This window comes from Eleutherodactylus coqui, chromosome 13 (assembly GCF_035609145.1).
Source record: "Eleutherodactylus coqui strain aEleCoq1 chromosome 13, aEleCoq1.hap1, whole genome shotgun sequence".
Taxonomy (NCBI): Eukaryota; Metazoa; Chordata; class Amphibia; order Anura; family Eleutherodactylidae; genus Eleutherodactylus; species Eleutherodactylus coqui.
Genome location: NC_089849.1, coordinates 63,965,218 through 63,986,363, shown reverse-complemented (window position 1 = coordinate 63,986,363; position 21,146 = coordinate 63,965,218). Strand labels below are relative to the sequence as shown.

The 21,146-nt window shown below is 43.9% G+C and overlaps 1 protein-coding gene across 4 annotated transcripts in view; it reads left to right on the top strand.

Annotated features, from left to right (window-relative positions):
• The window catches only part of ZNF335 (zinc finger protein 335), an 89,850-nt gene that overhangs the window by 11,998 nt on the left and 56,706 nt on the right, over positions 1-21,146 (top strand). For 2 of the 4 annotated variants that reach the window (XM_066587860.1, XM_066587859.1), the window contains exon 1: positions 18,490-18,599. The exons of 1 other annotated variant lie outside the window; for it this stretch is intronic. In XM_066587860.1, the coding sequence (XP_066443957.1) occupies positions 18,525-18,599 (75 nt within the window). In that variant the 5' untranslated portion in view covers positions 18,490-18,524. Of the gene's footprint in view, positions 1-8,535; positions 8,647-18,489; positions 18,600-21,146 lie in introns of those variants that run through there. One more of the 4 variants, XM_066587861.1, reaches the window with a different exon arrangement.

The window sequence follows — 21,146 nt, the reverse complement described above, 5'->3', positions numbered from 1 at the left end:
CTGTCTACTTCCTGCCGAAATCTGCTCTGCATAGGAGCATAGGAGCCCAGCGAACAACTAATCAGCAGGGGTCTCGGGTGGCGGACTCCCAACGATCTACTGTTAATGGCCTTTCATGAACACAGGGCATCAGTTGTTTAAAACTTGACAAGCCATGTAACCCTTTAAGGATCAGGCTGTTATATAGCTTAAGGACAGACACATTTTCGGGATTTTTCTCATGTGGTGGTTTAATTGCCCTATTTTTTTTTCCTACAGCTTCCCAATTTATTTTTGCTGAGCTTTTTTCCCCGTGACATATAGGGCTATTTTTTTTTATAACTTTTTTTTCTGTTTTTTTAGTTTTATTGGGGGTAAAAAGCTAAAAAAAATGTAAAAAAAAAAAGTTGTTTTTTTTTTTTTTAAATTTGTATACTTATGCTAAAATAAAGTATGGAAATGGGTTCCTCAATTTGTTTTGGACATTTTGATATATAATTAGAGATAAGCGAACCTACTCGGCCACGCCCCTCTTTCGCCTGAGCGCCGCGATTTTCGAGTAGTTCCGTACTTGGGCGAAAAGATTCGGGGGGTGCCGTGGGTGAGTGGGGGGTTGCAGCAGGGAGAGGGGGAGAGAGAGAGGGCTCCCCCCCTGTTCCCCGCTGCTACCCCCCGCTCCGCCACGCCGCCCCCCCGATGCCCCCCGAATCTTTTCACCCGAGTACGGAAGTACTCGAAAATCACGGTGCTCGATCGAGTAATTACTCAAAACGAGTACATTCGCTCATCTCTATATATAATATATATGGTTTTGAATTACAGGGCACATTCGGCGACTGTTTTGGTTGGCGTCAGCTATTGTTTTTTTAAGTATGTATAGTGTTTTATTTTATTATGTAACTATAATTTTTTTTTACTATGTCCACCATGACGTCATATAAGACTTCTGGGGGACAAACACACATTTTTTTTATTTATTTATTTTTTTTCTATTACACACTTTTCAACTGTAGCTGTAGCATCTCATAGGAGCCCCAGTTACGGGAAAAAACATCCATCTTCTAGGACCCTGCAGCTCTGCTGTCCCAGGGAATCCCAGTGGTCACGTGACTGCCGCCTCCCGTAGTGGAAGAAACGCTTCCACTTGTTAGTACATAGTTCTAATTGATCGCTGTGTACTAAAGAAAGGAGAAGACAGAAAGGGTTAAAAACTCATCCTCCCTTCCTCTTGAGGGTTCTCCGCTGTGACTAACAGCTGACAATCCGACCTGCTTCTGATTGATTGCAGGAGCTTTAAGCCCCGTCGTATTTTTACTATCCGCTGGAATTAAAGCCCAGGAGGGAAGTGCCGTAAATTTACATTGCTTAGTTCTAAATTGGTTAAAAAAGTTTTCCACTTTGTAACTTTTTTATGATTCCTTTGTGGTAGAGAAGTACCAGAAATCTGTTGGAAAATACAACAGCAAATGCTCAACTTCCCTGCAACGCCTTCATAGTAAGAATAAAGGATTGTAAATCTAGGGCTACACGCTGACACTTTCCTCGGACAGTGGTCGTGCTGTAGCCCTGTGAAGTCAATAGGGTCACGGTGTGACCTGCAGGTTTCAGATAGTCTGCAGAAGTTGGATACCATTAAATGCAAACTTTTTGTCACAGTGGACGTGTTGGTCAGGTGGAGTGGAGGACTAGGTCCCCTTAGTCATTGGTAGGGCCAGCAGCAATCTAACATATTGATTTTAGCACAGTCACTTGAATGACCGTCATCCTAGGGGCAGCTAAATACTCGTCGATGATCATATTTGTCGCTGACAGTGACTTTGGGTTCACCCCTGATGAGTTCAGAAAACACATGAAACAGTCCATATTTTATTTAACACATTCCATTATATTTTAGAACATTGAGTAACAATATGAAATGTCCAGTCATGTTCCTTTAAAACCTCTGGTAATAAGTACATTGTATTGTAGCTCTCTTTCAGACTGTGTATAAGTTCATCTTTGATGTTGTCGCATAGTGTACTCTTACTGTCCGCTCAAGGTTGATCTATTCCCTCGCAGCATCTGAATGCTTTACTATATTTACACCTGTCCTTGTTCTCGGACGTGCTGGGATGAAGGGATTGCTATGTTTGGGCTGGCAGCAAATCAGTCTGGTCCTGGACTTCTAGACCTGGCTCATTCCACTTTATGAGAAGGAATTGTATATATACCACGCATGTAATTCGGCTTTGAGTGGTATCTTGGCTCTAGGAGTTGTCATTTCCAAGATGATACCCAAGAAATGTTGAATACATGTTGCTGGTAGTAGATATTAGCCTTGTACCTAAGTGGTCTTTTATCTTTTCTTAAAGAAGTCACCGTTGTTGTGGCAATGTTTTGGGAAAAAAGCCAGAGGTGGATCCAACAGGAAGGAGAAATAGAAGTCCTTCCTTTATATTTACTGTAAAGACAGGGTTAGGGTCTCGCAGGCACCAATGATGGAATTAAAAGGGAACACCAAAAGGTAGAAGAAAACGGGAAAGCGGGAGCAACAGCCAAGAGTCACACTAAATCCAAGATCATTCTTGAAAGTATGGACATTTTTGTAAACTAGGAGTTGGTAATCCCATTCATGAACCAAGGGTGGTGAGTAGAGATGAGCGAGCGTACTCGTTAAGGCAAATTACTCGAGCGAGTATTGCCATTTTCGAGTACATGCTTGCTTGCCCGAAAAGATGCGGGAGGCCCCCCGCTTCCCCCCGCTTACTCCCGCAACTCACCGCTCATCCCCACTGGCCCCCTAATCTTTTCAGACGAGCAGGCATGTACTCGAAAATGGCGATACTCGCTCGAGTAATTTGCCTTAACAAGTACGCTTGCTTATCTCTAGTGGTGAGCTATCTCTTCAACAGTCAGCCCCAACAGGGGCAGTATACCAAATGCAAAGAAAAATGAATAGAGTTGAGCAAACATACTCTGGCGAGCTTGATGCTCGTTGGAGTAATAGCGTACTCGATAGTGCTCGTTACTCGAACGAGCATCAAATCACGTTCGACCTCGCCCCAGCTTTTGGCCCCTCCCCACTGTGATGTGCCTGTTTTGGCCCCTCCCTGCCGCAACGTAGTGCACTTCATTCGAAAACTTTTGATCTGGCAGGGGAAGGGGGAGAGAGAGAAGAGAGAGAACTAAGCAGAATGGTGATCAGAATTGGAAAAACCTTTAAGTAACAGAGAATCTACTCACATATAGTGGGGTGGGGGGTGAAGCTCCACTGGCAGGTAGACCTTGTCCCCCTTAGTTCCAGGTAGGCACTCAGTCTTAAACTAGGACTGTAATGCCACGAATCCTCACTGTAGCCACATGGATTCAGATAAATACATTTATAAGTAAACAACAACTCAATTAGTTAAATGGGTTTTCCAGGGAAATACTATTGAGGACCAAAATCCATCGTTTGAGCGATAATTGTTGTGTGTAAATGCTCCTATCTTTGACGCTTTGGCTGAACGATAATTTTTAGGTGAGCATAAAATCCATCGTTCTGCTGGAGAGAAAATAACACAGACTGCTTGCTGTGTTTGCTGTCCATGGTGCTGAATTCTCCACGGGAACTGCTGATTACATTGTATTCAGCAGAAAGCCCATGCTACCACAAAAGGAGCTGAATTCAGAGAACAGACCAACTGTTGTTCCCTGCATACAGCTCTGGAGGCTCATTTACATGCAAATGAAGCTGCTAATAGACATTAGTGTCCATTAGCAGTTTATGCAAAACAATCGCTCAAAACCTTAATCTTTTGATTGATTATCTTTGCGTGTAAATGGGCCTTTAGTTGATTGACTGTGGTCCGCCGCTCAGAATCCTGGCCGGTTAGCTAATTGAGCATCCGCTTTTAGCGCTGCAGCACGTAGAGGAGTGGAACAGAACCAGATCGCTTCGACCCCTGTGTAGTGACCAGAATTTGTAACTGCAGACACAACTCCCATTGATTGTAAAGGGCATATACCCTAATTTAATTTTTATAACTTATCCTCAGGATAGGTGGTAAGTCTGATCAGTAGGGTATCACCTTTGAGATGTTCTGTTCCATGTCCTCCTCAGGCCCCATTCAGATGAGCGTGCATTTGCGCGCACAAATCAGTGCATCCACGGACGTGCCAAACCACAGGTGAATGCAGGTCCGTGCCCATTGCCTTCAGTGGGGCCGCCGCTGTTGCCAGCGGCCCCATTGAAAGCAGTGAGCTGCCGGAAACCCCTACAGTGATTTTCAGGGAAGGGCTTTAAATATAAGCCCTTCCCTGACAATCATCACTGGCTCGTGTAAAAAAAATAAATATACTCACCTCTCCGCCGCTGTCGAGCCCAGGTGCATCTTGATCTCCTGGCAGTGTAGTGAGGTTCTTTCAGCAGGTGGGGATTTAAAATCCCCGCCTGCTGAAAGGGCTGTATCTGATTGGCTGGAGCGCTCCATCAATCAAAGGCAGCGCTCAGCCATCCATTAAATTTAATGAGAGAGCTTTGCGATCCTCTGCCACAGCTGTGGCAGGGGATTCTTTACTTCCCCTCGGGGAGTGCCATCATTACGTAACACTGTGACAGTGCTGTAACAGTGTTCAGTGACAAGGGGTCTCCCCGCAGGGAATATTGACACACAGCACAGACCTATGCCTGCACGCATGTTCTATGTTCTGCATGTATGTTCGTTTGCATGCCTGTAAAAGACGGACATGTGAACACAGCATAGGGAACCAATCGTTCTAATAGACGCGTGGTTATGTCTGCACAATTGTACGCACATAAACACGCCTGTCTGAATGATCCCTCACTGTGGGCTTGCTGTATCCCCCACAGTAAGGAGGAGATGGAATGGAGCTGTATCCAAGCACGCACAGTGCTGCTTCATTTTCAGTCGGACTGCTGAATACAGCAGAGTACAAGCACTCAGCTATTTCCTTCAGCTCCATTCATTCTGACATCACTGCGGGTGGGAGAAACAACCCCCGCTGTAACGAGAAAAGGGAGACATGGGACTGCTGTTTTGGGGATTGGTGGGGGTCTCGGTGGTGAAACTTCCCCCGATCAGACGTTTATCACATATCTTGGGAGTATTCCTTTAAAAAAGCTTATGACTATGGATGCAAGAAGGAAAGATTAGGGGATTTCAGGAATAAACAAAATGAGGAACAAGTTCTGAATATAATTAAGGCAAATCATATGGCATGGCAGGTTAACAAAAGCACTAAGGCTGGGTTCACACGGGGCAGAATGTCCTCGCAGACATTCTGTTCGGAAATTCCGCATGCATTCTAAAGCCTGAGGCTAGGCAGCAAAGTAGACGAGATTTCCAAAAATCTCGTCCACGCTGTGGACAAGCTGCGTGGACACCGACATGCTGTACGGAATTCAAATCCACAACATGTCAATTGTATCGCCGTCTTCACTGCAGACTCTCTCCTCTCTATGGGGAGAGATTCCCGCAGTGGAATACAGGCAGATATGCTGCTTTCCGCTGCGGAAATCTCGCTGAATTTCCATGCGGACATTTAGCGAGATTTCCGTCCCGTGGGAACGCGGCCTAAAGGTCCCTTTACACGACCTGCTTATGAGGCTTGTTTGTTCACCTGACAATCTGCTCGTGTAAAAGGGCCAGTCAATAAGCAAACGCTCATTCATCGACTGCTTGCTGACTGGCTGTAGATATTCCCGTGTGAAGAGGAAGATGTACAACCAACCTATGAAGGAAAACGGTTGTACTAGTGATTGTTCCTCCCCGTTAGCCGATTTTCAGCCCATGTAAAGGAAAATTTAAATGTGCATCAATCAATTGGTGCACGTTACATCAGTCTGAAAATGCGACTAGTATAAAAAGACCTTTAAAACATTTTAAATTGCCCCACAGCCACTCTGTACTTCCTGGTTGCTGCTGACCAGGACATGTGACTGCTGCAGCCAATCACTGGACAAAATAGTGACCTTTGACAGCTGGGTTTCCACACTATGCTAACTGCATGCTTTTAAAGCCTGTCCACCTGCATTGGCCCATGGTCAGACAATCTTGCCAGGTATACCCGGAAAGATTGTCAAGCCATTGAATTCAGACTTATCAAGTAACCGGGTTTAGGTCCCCATGTCACCCAATATCCTATCCTACCTCCCGCTCATGTCAGAAAAATAAAGAGTATATTTTCCTCTGTTCCTCCCATGTTGGCTGTTTCAGGCACTGTCTCTTGGGCTCTTGGTCCTCCAGTCACTTCCTGGTGTGGAAGGATCTGATCATGTGACCATTGCTGATTGGCGCAGTGGTCACATGTGAATTCACAGCAGGACACAGGCACAGAGAATCTTATCAGCACAGTAGGCTGATAACAGCTGATCACTCAATTCTAGCAAGCTAGAATTCAGCGACCAACGACTCGTGCACGAAAACTGCATGATATGCATTTGGACAGAATGAGAATCGCTCAAAAGACGGCTTTGAGCGTTTTTTTTTTTTAAAGCGATTCTCAGTGTGTCTAAAAGGGTCTTAAGATGTAAGGTGGATTTTACCAATGTAAAGCTGCCAAAATTATTTTTGCTGTTTTTTTTTCTGCTGTGACACACTTTTTTAAACTATTTTTTTTTCCAGATTTTTAGTTTTAGCAGAGGGTAATTTTGTATATTTACGCTAAAATAAAGGAATGCATCCTCATTTTGTTTCGGACGCTTTAATATATAATTCATATAGTTTCAGATTACAGAGCACATATGACGACAATTTATGTTGGCATCGGTGGTAATTTGTTAATTTTGTATTTTAAAAACTATATAAATAAAGATATGCCCCCCCCCCATAATACGCTATGATATTACAGGATATAGCCATTAGGTGACCAGCTGGGTTGATGATCTCAAATGTTGATCCAGGGATTACTCTGGCTGCCATTATGGAGTCAGGAAGGATTTTTTTTTTTCCTCCAGATGAGCCAAATGCCTGCTTGGGTTTTTTTTTTGCCTTCCTCTGGACCAACAAGGGGGTGAGGGGGGGGGGGGGGTTGAAACAGGCTGAACTAGATGGACATTGTCTCCATTCAGCCTCACATACTAATATTCTAATATGATGTCATAGGAGACCTCTGGAGGTCATTCACATTGACTATTTTTTTTTTATTTCATACTTTTCCACTGTAATTGGGACAATCATAGGAGCCCCAGCTACAGGGGAAAACAAAATTCACGTCGCTTGGTCCTTATCAAGTTTAAAACCAGCAGGACTCTGTAATACAAATCATTGCATGGGCTCAGGAATAATTCCAGAAATCATCATTGTCTGTGAACATCTACAAATGCTAGTTAAAGCTGTATCATGCAGAGAAGAAGCCATACATCAACACAATCCAGGAACGCTGACGTCTTCTCCGAGCCAAAGCTCATTTAAAATGGACTGAGGCAAAATAGAAAACTATTCTGTGGTCAGATGAATCAAAATGAAATTCTTTTTGGAAACCACGGAGGCCGTGTCCTGCAAGAGGAGACAGACCATCCAGCTTGTTACGGATGCACAGTTCAAAGGCTCTGATGGTATGGGGTAGCATTAGTGCCTATGGCACGAGCAGCTTACACATATTGAAACTATCAGCACTATCAATGCTGAGCGGTATATAGAGGTTTTAGAACAACATATGCTCCAATCCAGACATCTCTTTCAGGCAAGACCTTGCATATTTCTGCAAGACAATGCTAAACCACATACTGCATCCATCACAGCAGCATGGCTTCACAGAAGAAGAGTCCGAGTGTTCAACTGGCCGCCTGCAGTCCAAACCTTTCATGAAGAGAAAACCTTTGGCGCATTATGAAACGAAAACTCCGGAAAGACGACCCAGGACCGTTGGGCAGTTAGAATCCTACATCAGACAAGACTTGGACAATGTTCTTCTCCCAAAACTCCAGCAATTGGTCTCCTCACTGCCCAGACGTTTACAAACTGTTGTAAAAAGAAGAGGATATGGTATACAATGTAGACATGGCCCTAACCCAACTTTTTTGAGATGTGTTGCTGCCAACATTTTTTTTAATTTTTAAGTTTTTTTTAATGGATAAATGTCTCCCTTCCACCTCCTGATATGTTATGCTCTGTTGTGAATAAAATATGGTTATGAGATTTCTAAATCATTGCATTCTTTTTTTCCTTATGTTTTTTTACATTTTACACAGCCGCCCAACTTTTTGGGAATTGGGGTTGTATTTTGTGGACTGCATAGTTGAGAACTATTAATGTGTGGGGGGCATTGGAGGCAACAGCAAGATGGCGAAAGTGTGCAGAAAAGAGTTGTGGCTGGAAGACGTCTTCATGATGATTCAGGCTCTTATAGGGAAGAAACAATGATAACTTAATTTCTGGGGCACACTGTAGTATCATTTTCCTGGGGGTATAGCGTATTATCTACTGCTGGAGTCACAGAGTGTATTATATATTATATCTGGGCACAATGTAGATTACTGTTTGTTTGTGGCGGCAGAGTGTAGTACAAGTTACTTATGGGGCACAGGGAGTAGCGCTATTTTCAGGTGACATTGTGTGATGCTATTATTTTCAGAGGAGCCAAAGACATCTGGGTCACAAACTTCACAGAGGCAAGAATTAGCTGGAAGAAGTCATATAGGTCTGGAGCAGATAGAGAAGAAAAAGAGACCAGAGAACATCACCTGTGAGTTACTTAGTGTCATTGCGTTTTCCGTCTCTATGTCCACAGCATTTTAGTTTGCTATGCTACGCCTCTCAGCACGTCCTGAGCACTGCCAGTTGTAGTTTCACATGGTAAAGTTTTCTATAACATGATGGATTGCCAATAATATTTTCATGTAGTAAGCATACCAAAGGATTATTGGCAAGACCACTTGGCAGGACTATCTTTCTCTCTCTCTCTCGCTCATTCTTGCTCTCCTTCTTCTTCTTGTTCTTCCAGTTTTGACTTGCTCATTCTTTCCCTTTCCTCTTTTCCGCCCCTCTCTCCTGCTTCAGGTTAGATATGCCCTCTAAGTTAGCCACTCCCTCAAAGGTTACACTCATCACACCATGAAAGGGTCTCCCAGGTTGACGTCTCTGCCATTGGCCGCCACGGTTGGGTGTGGTTTTGATTTCATGCAGTTACCGAAGCATAGAAACCCAGCCTAATAGTCATTAGTAATGACATATGTTTCAGTGCCTATTAAAGAGAACATAGAAACCATTTGCTTTCACTCATTGTATAACAAAGTGTCTTTTATAAGTGAAGAATAGAAAGAGTGTAGCTGAAGATCTGCTGGTTTGGACCAAGCAATCTCAATGGAGACTTAGGTGGGATAGGGTACCGGCACGGTAGATAAGGGGTAAAGAGATCAGCAGTGAGTATCAAGAAGTTGGGTCGCTTTAAATAGATCTGTATGTGGGGAAGGCTGAGAAGGTCATCAAGTCTCTCTGTACACTACAGACATTACAGAAGTTTCAGCCACAAGTTCCTCCATATGCTGCAGATGAAGGATTTCTTTGAACCAAGCTGTGATTGATGGAGAACAAGTGCTTTTCCATAGTCTATAGGGATCACCATTCTAACAGTGATAAGGAAGAAGCATAAGAAGATTTAATTATTTGAACGGCAGAGAGGCTGGTGTTCTAGAGAATAAGAGGGCTGAAAGTTTGTTGGGGAGTTCGGCTCCCATGATGATCTTTAGAAGATCCACTATTTAGTCCAAAAAGCATGGACAGATGGACATTCCCACCATATGTGAGCCGTAGACCCGAGCCTGCCAGCAGAGATCTTCTAGTTATTAGTTTGTAGTTTGCCTCTTGGGTTCTACATGAAATGAAAACATTGGAATTTTAGCCTAAGGCCATATTTACATGGTTGCGTTTCACATGCGAGTTCCTTCCGCTAGCAATATGGATGGAATTCACATTTTCATATAACACATTAATTTCAATGTGTTTGTTTATATGAGCAATTTTTTCTCTCTGACCGATCAATGATCCAAGACAGAAAAGTCGCAGCAAGTCCTGTTTTTGTTTTTTTTTTTGGCCAGGATTTGCCTATTCGTTCCTATGGGAGGGAAAAAAAAATTGACCTACTACAGACAGTGTGCTTGCACTTCTAGAGACGAGGCCATGCACCCACACTCAGGAGAGACCCTGCAGAAACGGGGAGCCGAGTGCATATAAAAAGTATATTCCCAGAATCCTCGGGTCCTATCCTATGAGCCCATTACTTAGCTTAAGGCGCTTACAGGTGATGACGGGTTACCTTTTAAACTTTCCCTTCTTTCAATGAATAATATATAAAAAATGTCGGGTTGATGATCCAGACATAATAGACCATGTTACTGTGTTCTACCCCGCTCCCCAGTCGTCCTTTGACATCTCACTTAGCTTCAGATTGATACTATACAGTATTTATGACACAAGCTTTTTCTCTGTATTGTCCATCGAATGTCTTAATGGGAATCTCCCAAATAATCCTCCCAGCATCATCCTATGTGTAACAAGGTGCCAGCCTTCTACTCTCATCATGTCACCAGGGAGTCTTGGCAATCCACAGCTTGGCACAAGGCTTGATGTTAAATCTAGCTTATAATTACCATTTATTCCAATGCTGGCAGCAGCGATAACCATAACTGCATGTAGCAGATGTCTAGTCATTTTTATAGCTCTGTTGCTTCACAGGAGGATGTGACATTCAGAACACCAGCTCTGCGTCTATCGCATTCTCCTTTCTACCTATTTTATCTAGCTGGAGGTCTGGCGTTCATTTTATTAGGGAGTAGATGGCACGGATTGCTGACAAGCGTATGCATGCTGGGGTATATGGAATGAAATGATTAAAAAGCACAATAATAGCTATTATTACAATGCATGAGAATGTGGGGATCTTCATTGTTCATAAACTCCTGGGACAAGCATGGCTGGGTTAATTGATTTTAGCAGGAAGCTGTAGTATACAATACTCTGCTTATGAGGTTCTCAGAACAATTTTCTACTCATTTTATATGCATAATGAGCATAATGAAAGTGTTCTTCGGCATTGTTTTCCTGTTTTGTTATATTTTATTCGAGTGCTGCATTGAGAGCATGCCATGCTGAAAATTGCAGAATCAAGCACCATGTCAGCATGCTGATCGGAGGGTGCTCGATTTCATTGTTTTCTTCATCGATATATACATTTTATAGACTTGAGGTCACATATAGCAATAAATTGAGCTATGATCGAATGCTGGACATGTAGAGCATTCTTGAGCTTGCTCGACCACTGGTGGCAGAGATCGAGCAGATGCATTCCCTTTAGGTACTACAAGAGGAGAAATGTGATTTTTGAGATGGCTATATACAAAACGCATTAGGTCAAGTCAATGACGTGCTTCCATTTAAATCTTAAGCTCCTAGTTTAGCACCATTGTACAGTTTATGTAGATATAACTTTCATAAAAATTAGAGTAAAGCCCCATTTACATGCAAAGATGATCACTTAAACTCCTTCAAAAGATAGGGAGAATGGGCAGTTTGAGCGATCATTTTGCATAAGGTGCTAATGGGGAGTAATGCCCATTAGCAGCTTATTAGCTTCATTTGCATGTAAATTGAGTCTCCCTGAGCTGTATGCAGAGTACAGCACGTGGTCTGTTGTCTGCATGCAGCACCTTTGTGCTGCTAAATACAATGTTATCAGCGCTCCCATGGAGAATCGTCGGGTGCAGTGCCTGCCATCGCCTGCCCGGCCGAATGATGGATTTTAAACTCAACATAAAATCATCATTCAGCCGAAAAGCAAACGATGGTAGCATTTACTTATACCCAACGATTATCACTCAAAAGCCATCGTTTGAGCGATAATCATCCCGTTTAAATAGGACTTAACTTTATAAATATATTCCGCTACTTTTCACCTGCTAATCCTGACAGCTCGTTGTCAGATACCACCAGAACAACTTTGCTTGGCTCCTATAATGCAGTGATAGAGTTCCCTTATTTAAGGTACATCCACACGTAGCAGAATTGGTGTGAATTTTCTGCAGTGGAAAACCCATGTCAAATTTTGCGTGAAGACCTGCTGCAAATCACTAGAGTGATCACCATAGGACCACTGAGCAAGTAAAAAATGTTGGGTGAGTTCAGCTCGGAAGTCTGCAAACTTGTGAATGCAACTCTAGACTAGGATACAGGCTGTAACTGTGGATCAGCACAAGACACGTAGTTTTATCAGAGTTACGCAAGCTTTCTATGCATGGTACTTATATTTAAATTGTGAAAATTAGTGTTTAGTATTGGACTTTTAGGGGTTGGGCCAAGATCACAATCCCTGTTCATAGAATGTCATAGAGCAGGGTACTCTGTCTAGGACCCTCCTCCTATGACCCTTTTATATCCTGTTCTGTTGGACTTTGTGCTGTCTTTGTTCTTCAGGAGAGCCATTCTGAATGGCAGTCTTGTAATACTACATTTTCCCTGCAGCAGCCCCTTTAGGGAAAATATCCGGTTGACCAAGGCGTCTCCTGATGAGACAACCTCTTTAAAGAGGCCCTATCTGGATCTATGTCAGTGGGACCAGCTGCATAGCCCTGCTGACTCTTGATACTTTCTTCTGTTTGTCTGTCAATGTGTCAAGTGGGCGGTCACCTCTGCTCACTGTCAATGGATGAGGTCCACTGACCTGTCCCATTAACAGCAGAGGAAACTGTCAAATTGACGTCTCTAAAGATGAAGAATAAGTGACCAATGCTACCATGAATGAGTAATTATATAATACATGGTCCATGTGACTATTACATCAGTCACTGTAAAGATGAGGAATATATGTTTTTCTCTAAATATTACATAAGGGTGACAAAACCTTTGCGTCGTCAGTCAGCATGAATAACAGGAAAGCATTGCAAAACCACTTGAGAAATTACAGGAATCATCGGAAACCGCATACAACACAATACACGTACGGTTTTTGATATACAAACACCTAAATGGTGTGACATATATGTATATATGTATGTTTCTCGCCTTATTCTTTGTTATGATGTTGGCTTATTATGGTCCTGGGGTTGAGAAATGAATAGATATACAATAGTCTGTAGGTATTGGTAAAAATTGCACTTAAAAAGTTTGTCCGCTTTGCACAATACCTTTTTGTTAGAGATGTCCCATGAATAAAATGATTGTTGGGACAATTTCTATTCTTTCATACAGAATATCTATTTAAATTGATATGGGTAAGTGATAATGTCGGATGCAGCCAAAGACCACTACATTATAGGAGATAGGTGAAAGTGTAAATTGAAGCTGTTGGGCCCTAAAGTAAAATCTGTAATGGGGCCCCCAATTATAATGCTTCATTCATAGTACTGGTTTCCTTATATGGGGGAAGGAGGGGCCTTATGTGCACCCTAAGATGTGACTACATCTTCTGTATCTATTATAGTTAGGCCCCTGGAAAATAGTAAAATTATTAAAGATGCATAAAGGCCCATTTAGACACAATGATTATGGCTTACAATTCGCTCAAAATCTATCTTTTGAGCGATAATCGTTGTGTCTAAATGTGCCCATCTTTCAGTTTTCTGCCCAAAGAGGGTTTTCAGTTCTGCCTGAAAACCATCCTTTGGCAGAACAGCTGATAAGCAGGACTACATACTGTGTCTGCTGCCCATGGTGCTGAATTCTCCACAGGGAGCCTGTGGCTGAACAATGGAGCTAATTGCAGAGCTCAGACCACCCGCTGAGTTCTGTAACAGCTACCAGAAGCTCATTTGCATGCAAATAAAGCTAATAAAGTACTAATAACAATTAGTGCTTATTAGTATTTTATGCAAAACGATCGCTGATCTTCCAGTATTTTGAAAAATATCTGTGAGCGTAAATGGGCCTTAAAAAAATTCTAAAAAAAACATGCAAAACTCCTGACTAGGGCCCTACTGCTAGGCGAAATCTGTATATATCTTTTTTTTTTTTTTAATTTTGGAAAAGGTGCCTTTACACAGGATGACTGTCGGGCGCATAAGCACCTATTAGTCCTTCCAATGACTTATTGTTCCTGTGGATTCACACAGGAGTGATTAGTTGTTCAGTGACTGGAGACGGAGTACCCTGGAGATCTCTTCTGGCCACCCACCTCTATTCACTGTGAACAGGCAGTTATTCAAAGATGAACCATTGCCTGTTTATACTGAGCGAGAAGACACTACTCACTTGTTTATGAGCTGTCAGGACCTGTAGACACGGGAAAGGTATCACTGAAAATTGCTGTTTTCACCAATTGTTTTGGCCAACAGTTGTCTGTGTAAAGCCACTCAAAACCAGGACAAAAAGTTGTTTAGTTCCTCTGTGGGGCAGAACACCCACTAAAATTAACCCTTTCCAATCCACTGTCTGACGTCTGAAGACTTTGTTTGAAGGCTGTACAACTCCGATGTTGAAAGACGTCCGGCAGGGTATTCTTACTGTATATTACTGGCCGCTCTGTTGTCGGGGGCCACTCCAGCATGTCCCATACCACAGTACAGGCTCTAGCCAGCAGATGGCACCATTGTATAATGGTAGAGAGAGAAAGCCCCATAGGAAACCCAGAATCCAAAATTGGATTGCAAAGTGTTAAAGTGACCCCCCCCTAGTCAGGAGTTCTGAAATAAAATGTAAGTCAGTACCTACAGGGGGTGATTACCTGCCATTTATTTTTCCTCAGATTTTGCTCTCAAGCTGCTTCTGAGCTCATAACCATTAGGACAGAGCTCTGATCTTTGACCACAGTTTATCTACAGTGCCTAATATGTGCCTACAGTGCCTCCGCTGCAGCTTGCAGTAGAAAAAGGGGTGGAGTAAACCTGATGGTAATTGAGGTTTTCGTCCCAGGTGAATGGCTGGAGACCAAAAAAAAGCCTGTGAAGAATAAAAGAAATGTGGAGGCACTGCCAACCAGGAGAACCCACCAAAGGTGGGCACAGAAGATGTGTGGAGAGCTTTAGAAAGAAAAGCCTTGTCATCTTTCAACTGCACAACACTCTGTTTCATCAAGCTCGGATCACTAGGGAGTGGCAGGAGGAATATGACAATGAATTCTCCACACTGACCCCCAAACTCGCTGGACTGTAATCTCATTGAACATGTTTGGGATATGCTGGAGAAGGCTGTGTGATTTTGCTCCCATTTCTCTGCAAAATGTGCACCAACTAACGGAGCTGCTACAGCAGGCATGGGTTGAGTTCAGTATGGAGGATATTCACCACCTTGTAGAATCTGTCCTACAACGTCTGAAAGCCGTAATTGTCCAAAATCGTGGACCAATCCATTGTTGCCGAGATACTACACATGCAACCCTAAGGCTGGGTTCACACGGGGCAGATTTGCTGCGGAAATTCCGTCCGGAATTTTGCCGCGGCAAATCCGCCTGCGGCCGCTAATCCCGGGATTAGCCGGCCATGTGGACGAGATTTCTCAGAAATCTCGTCCACACGGGACGGCAAATCCGCCGTGGCGTGGATTAGCTGTGCGCAGCATGTTCATTTTTTTTCTTCCGCTGCAGCCCGCTTTCCTCTATGGGAGCGCCGGCCGCAGCGGAAGAGCGAGTGGCCAGGACGCTTCAAAACCCGCGGCTAAGGGCCGCAGGGTTTGAAGCAGCGCTTCTCCCGGCGGAAATCTCGCGTTTTTTTGCTGCGGCCAAACTGTGAGATTTCTGCCGGGAATCCGGCGTGTGAGAAGCCAGCCTAAATTATGTAGTCCAATGCAATGCAGCATTTAACAGCTACAGAAAATCTCCCACACACTTAAAGGGGTTGTCCCGCGAAAGCAAGTGGGGTTATACACTTCTGTATGGCCATATTAATGCACTTTGTAATATACATCGTGCATTAAATATGAGCCATACAGAAGTTATTCACTTACCTGTTCCGTTGCTAGCGTCCTCGTCTCCATGGTGCCGTCTAATTTCAGCGTCTAATCGCCCGATTAGACACGCTTGCACAGTCCGGTCTTCTCCCTGGTGAATGGGGCCGCTCGTGCCGGAGAGCTGGTCCTCGTAGCTCCGCCCCGTCACGTGTGCCGATTCCAGCCAATCAGGAGTCTGGAATCGGCAATGGACCTCACAGAGCCCACGGTGCACCATGGGAGAAGACCCGCGGTGCATCGTGGGTGAAGATCCCAGTGGCCATCTTAGTAAGGTAAGGAAGAAGTCGCCGCAGCGCGAGGATTCGGGTAAGTACTAAACACATGCATTGGGTTTGTCTCGCGCCGAACAGGGGGCCTATTGAATAAAAAAAAAACGTTTCGGCACGGGACAACCCCTTTAATAGATTACTATGAAGACCACATGACATACTAGTAACATATTTACTCTCTCTCTCTCTCTCTCTCTCTCTCTCTCTCTCTCTCTACCCACCAATCACCCCCGCCGGCACCCGAATCTTTGCCAACGAGCTGGCAGATACTCAAAAAGGACGATACTCGCTCAAGTATTTGTCCTTAATGAGTATGCTCGCTCATCACTAGACACAACCCATGCTGTGAGAACATATCCAATACCTGTATGAAACCACCAAGAGCCTGCACAGTGCTTTGTTAACAACCTGGGTCCATGTCTTCATGGGGTCTGCTCCACACACACATCCTACCATCTGCTCGAAACAATGGGCACCATGATTCATCAGATCATGCCACATGTTGCCAGTCCGCTAGGAGCCAGTTAGCAACCTCACAAGTCCAGATGAGGTATTGTCTGTTGTGGTGTTAACAGAGGTGGGTCTTTTGCTCCCATAGCCCATGGAAGCTAAAGAATGTTGCTCTGTGGGATATCTTTTAGGGCCTCCTGTATTAATTGTGGATGTTATTTCTGCCAGAGTCTTTTCTAGGTTCGCACATACAATTCTAGCCAGATGTAGATGGTTGCGATGATAAAGCACCCATGTGCAGCAACTATGCTGTCCACTGTGGATGGTAATGCCTTCCATAACGTATTTCTGGTTACACACGTGACATTGTGGTTGGAGGAATGTTAAATGCCCACGTAACCTGGGAAATAGACCATCCCATCTGCCTGGCACTTACCATTATGCCTTGTTTGAATTCCAATAATTCACAGCTTATACTGCTGTGAGCATTTACAAGCTACCACCTGAGGTCAAACTACTTCAAAAACAATTTTATGTACTGCTATCTGGAGTTGAGCGAACGTCCTCTGTCGAGCTTGATGCTCGTTCGAGTATTAGCGTACTTGATGGTGTTCATTACTCGAACGAGCATCAAGCCATGTTCGCCCCTTGCCCCAGTTCTTGGCTCCTCCTCGCTGTGACGTGCCTGTTTTGCCCCACCCCCACCCCTGCCGCGACGCAGCGCACGTCATTGGCAAATTTTTGGTCTGGGGAGAGAGAGAGAGTCAGAGACGAATCTAGGAAAGAAAAAAAAAGCTCGGCACCTGGCGTCCCACATACAAAAATGCTCGAGTCTCCCATTGTAGTCAATGGGTTTCGTTAATCGAGTAGAGCTCTCGAATTTTACGAAAAGCTCGACTCAAATAACGCGGACTCGAGCGTTTGGGTGTTAGCTCATCTCTACTGCTATCCCATGACTTTTGGCGCGTTGGTGTAGGTGCTGATCATGTTAAACTTAGACCAAAACCCTTTCCAGCTTAGCCTATATTCACCCTAGCATCATGGCTTCTGATTAGAGATGAGCGAGTAGTGCCTTAGCCGAGTATCTCCCCGCTCGTCTCTAAAGATTCGGGGGCCGGCGGGGAGGAACGGAGGGGAGATCTCTCACCCCCCCCCCCCCCCCCACGCGCCCTGCCGCAACTCACCTGTCACCAGCGCTGGACCCCGAATCTTTAGAGACGAGCGGGGAGATACTCGGCTAAGGCATTACTCGCTCGAGTAGTTTGCCTTAGCGAGTATACTCGCTCATCTCTACTTCTGATTATAACCAAATCATGTCTCTATACCAAATAGGGTTTCAAACGGGTACAGATGAATTCTGAACGATTTCATTGGCTTTATTGGGGTTTGTCTGAGGTCTATTATTTTTTGGGGGTAAAGAAAAGGACCGCAGATTTGTTATTCTTGCCATCAAAAGTACCAGAAAGTCCAGTGCCGGTGTGAATGGAGCCTCAGCCATAAACCTATACTCTCTTTTATCAGAACAGCTTCGGTCCTCCAGCTCCCCCCTAGTAACACCAACTCACCATTTCATTAGATTATGGGTTATGAATGATATATAAACCATGATCTTCATGTGATTAAGCAAAAAATTGCATTTACAATGTTAAAAAACAGAGTGAGTAGGTATTGTAAATCCTCAACCCCGACCTTCTATGTTCATTTTCTGGGCTTCACTTTCCGCGGCTTCTCTGTAATGGGCAGGAGAGGGTTTGTGACATCCCCCCGCCTCGTCTGCGTTCTGTCATTTTTATTTGGAAGACGTTACTTTTTGAATGCATGCATAAATGCCAGTAGCGATTACCATATTACTTGCTCCACTGAGGTAAATAAATTTCATCTGCAGGCACGAGTCGTACAATGGGCAGAATGCACACCGATGGGGATATCTGAGCTCAGCTTTGGCCAGGGCTAATGGAGGGCTTCGTCAAGCATGTCCTGTTACTTAAAATGGGAATATTTGGGGTCTGCAGCTCCTATTAGCACATTAACAAGCACATTCTCAATGGTGAGTCCCTCAGGCTTGTTCTCAGTACAAGCTCACTGGTGTGTACACAATGGCTTTGCACATTGCTCCTTTTTTTAAGGCATCTCTGTGAGATATGTCAGATGGGTCATTCATTTAACTGTGAGATTGGTGGCATTTTATGTATTGAGTCCTGGATCAGATCCTTCTTCTATCACATTTTTTAATCTTCCCCAATTTAGTTTTTTTTGTATAAGCACAGACAGTAACCCTTTCCCTATTCACTTCTGGATGAATCACAACCAGTTCCTAATGGCTATTAATACGAGATGAAATGTTTGTAAATAAGACGTAATGTTTCGTTCAGACCCGTATATAGATAGGGGAGGGGTGGTGACTTTTCTGAGTCATACCTGCGACTGGATCACTTCCTCAGCAGTGATTCACATACGTATTAGATGGTTGTCATACAAAACCAGACACAGGACATCATTATGGAAAACCCCTACGGATCATTCTATAGAAACAATGTTTCATCTGCCCCCTTGTTCCGGTTGTGCTAATAATAAATACATAACAGACCTGGAAGGCGTACAAAGAGACAAGACATGTATATCCATGTTTGCTCTGGCTATGTAGGTGCTACATTCTGATCCTGTTCTATGAAAACATGGCATTGAATGGTGTGAGCCTGACCAAAAACTTGTGAGTTTTTAATGTTTGTGCCACAGCAAAACCAGAAGGCAAAATATCACTACCATGGTGAAACCACGGCAAAGTATTGTATGTTTACTTATAGTTTACACAGAACGATCACTGCATTAGGAACAGCTGGGGTGTGACCTCTTATGATCAGTAATGTGGTACTACGTGATGGGCGCATCACAATCTGCTCTGAGATAATATATTTTACACTGCAGTGGGCAATGTTTAGCGGTCATGGGTAAAACATGGTGGCTTAAGTGTTTTGTTTTGTTTTTTTTAACCATGGGCAGATTCTTGGTGCCCGGTAGGGTATTGTCAGTATTTCTGGAGTACCAAAACTGGGTGAACCATGGACAGCCATCCGATAGAAGATCACACCGCCGCAGGCCATGTGTGGTTGATCCTAGAGGCGAGCATCTGGTGCCATGTCTGGTTTCTCAGCAATGACATGGCACAGTGGACCAGTTGAACCAGCAGTACAACAGTTGTCTAACTTCACCTATTTCCACAATGACCATGCTGCGTACCTTCTGTTGACCAGGGTTCCATAGCCGAAGATCAAAAAGGGAGCCCCTGCTGACCATGCGTTATTGCCGACAACGCCCAACGTGGGCTCAGGAAAGATGTCAATGGACCTGACGAGTCCAATTTCCTGCTGAAACCATATGGATGGCTGGGTCTACATCTGGGATAAATAGCATAGAGCCGTATTCCAAGGGTGCACCGTTTGGGATTCAACAGGCTGGTGGTAATGTCGTGGCCTGGGGAGCGTTTTCCTGGCATGGTCTAGGACAGGGGTGTCAAACTCATTTTCACCGAGGGCCACGTTAGCATTATGGTTGCCTGCAAAGAGCCATTTATAAAGGCTTATGCACATAATATGAACAGCTTAAACATCATTGATTTGCATTAGGCTATTCAAACGTGTTTTTCACACATGTAAAAAATAAATCACAGCATGTCCCTTTTTGATCCGTATTGCACATTAAAGTCAACAGTATCACGTAAATACGCAGTGAAATATGCTTGATACATGCGTATTAATGCCTGAATGCAGGAAAAATCTATAGCATCTTGTGATCTTTAGTAGCGATGAGTAAGCATACTCGCTAAGGGCAATTACTCGATTGAGCATTGTCCTTAGCGAGTACCTGCCCGCTTGGAAGAAAAGGTTTGGCTGCCGGCGGCGGGCAGGGAGCGGCTGGGGAGAGCGGCGAGGAACGGAAGGGAGATCTCTGTCTCCCCCCCCCCCCCCCCCTTCCTGCTCACTGCCGCAACTCACCTCTCACCCACGCCGGCAGCCGAACCTTTTCCGAGCAGGGAGACACTCGCTAAGGACAATGCTCGATCGAGTAATTGTCCTTAGCGAGTATGCAGATAATACAGTTGATACATAATAATTATATTTAAGCAACTCATAATTTTGCCACCCCAAAATAAGGCACATACACACACACACACACAAAAAAAAAACAACCTTGACCCTTCTCCACCTTCTCGCCTTGCTATCTCATCAGCTTTTGCAACCAGCACTCAATGTGAACTATCCACCAGAAAATATACCCAAGTATTTGGAATTGCCTACCCTTCAGACCATTTATCCCTTTTGTAGGGTCTCCAGTTTCATTCTAGCTGATTTTTTTTATTCCATAATAAACTTCTAAATATCATATAGAGTCTAAAGAGATATTTTGATGGCATCCAAATAGAAGAATTTTTAAGTAAATAAAGGAGATTTGGCATCAAAAGCATTTTGATAAGATTTTGCCTGCCAATTATCGGCAATGTAAACAATTCCAGACCTTGACCTTTATCATCAAACTTTCGTATCAATGGAAGCAGATTAATAGAAATACAGTCTTTAGGCTTAGAAGATACCACAAC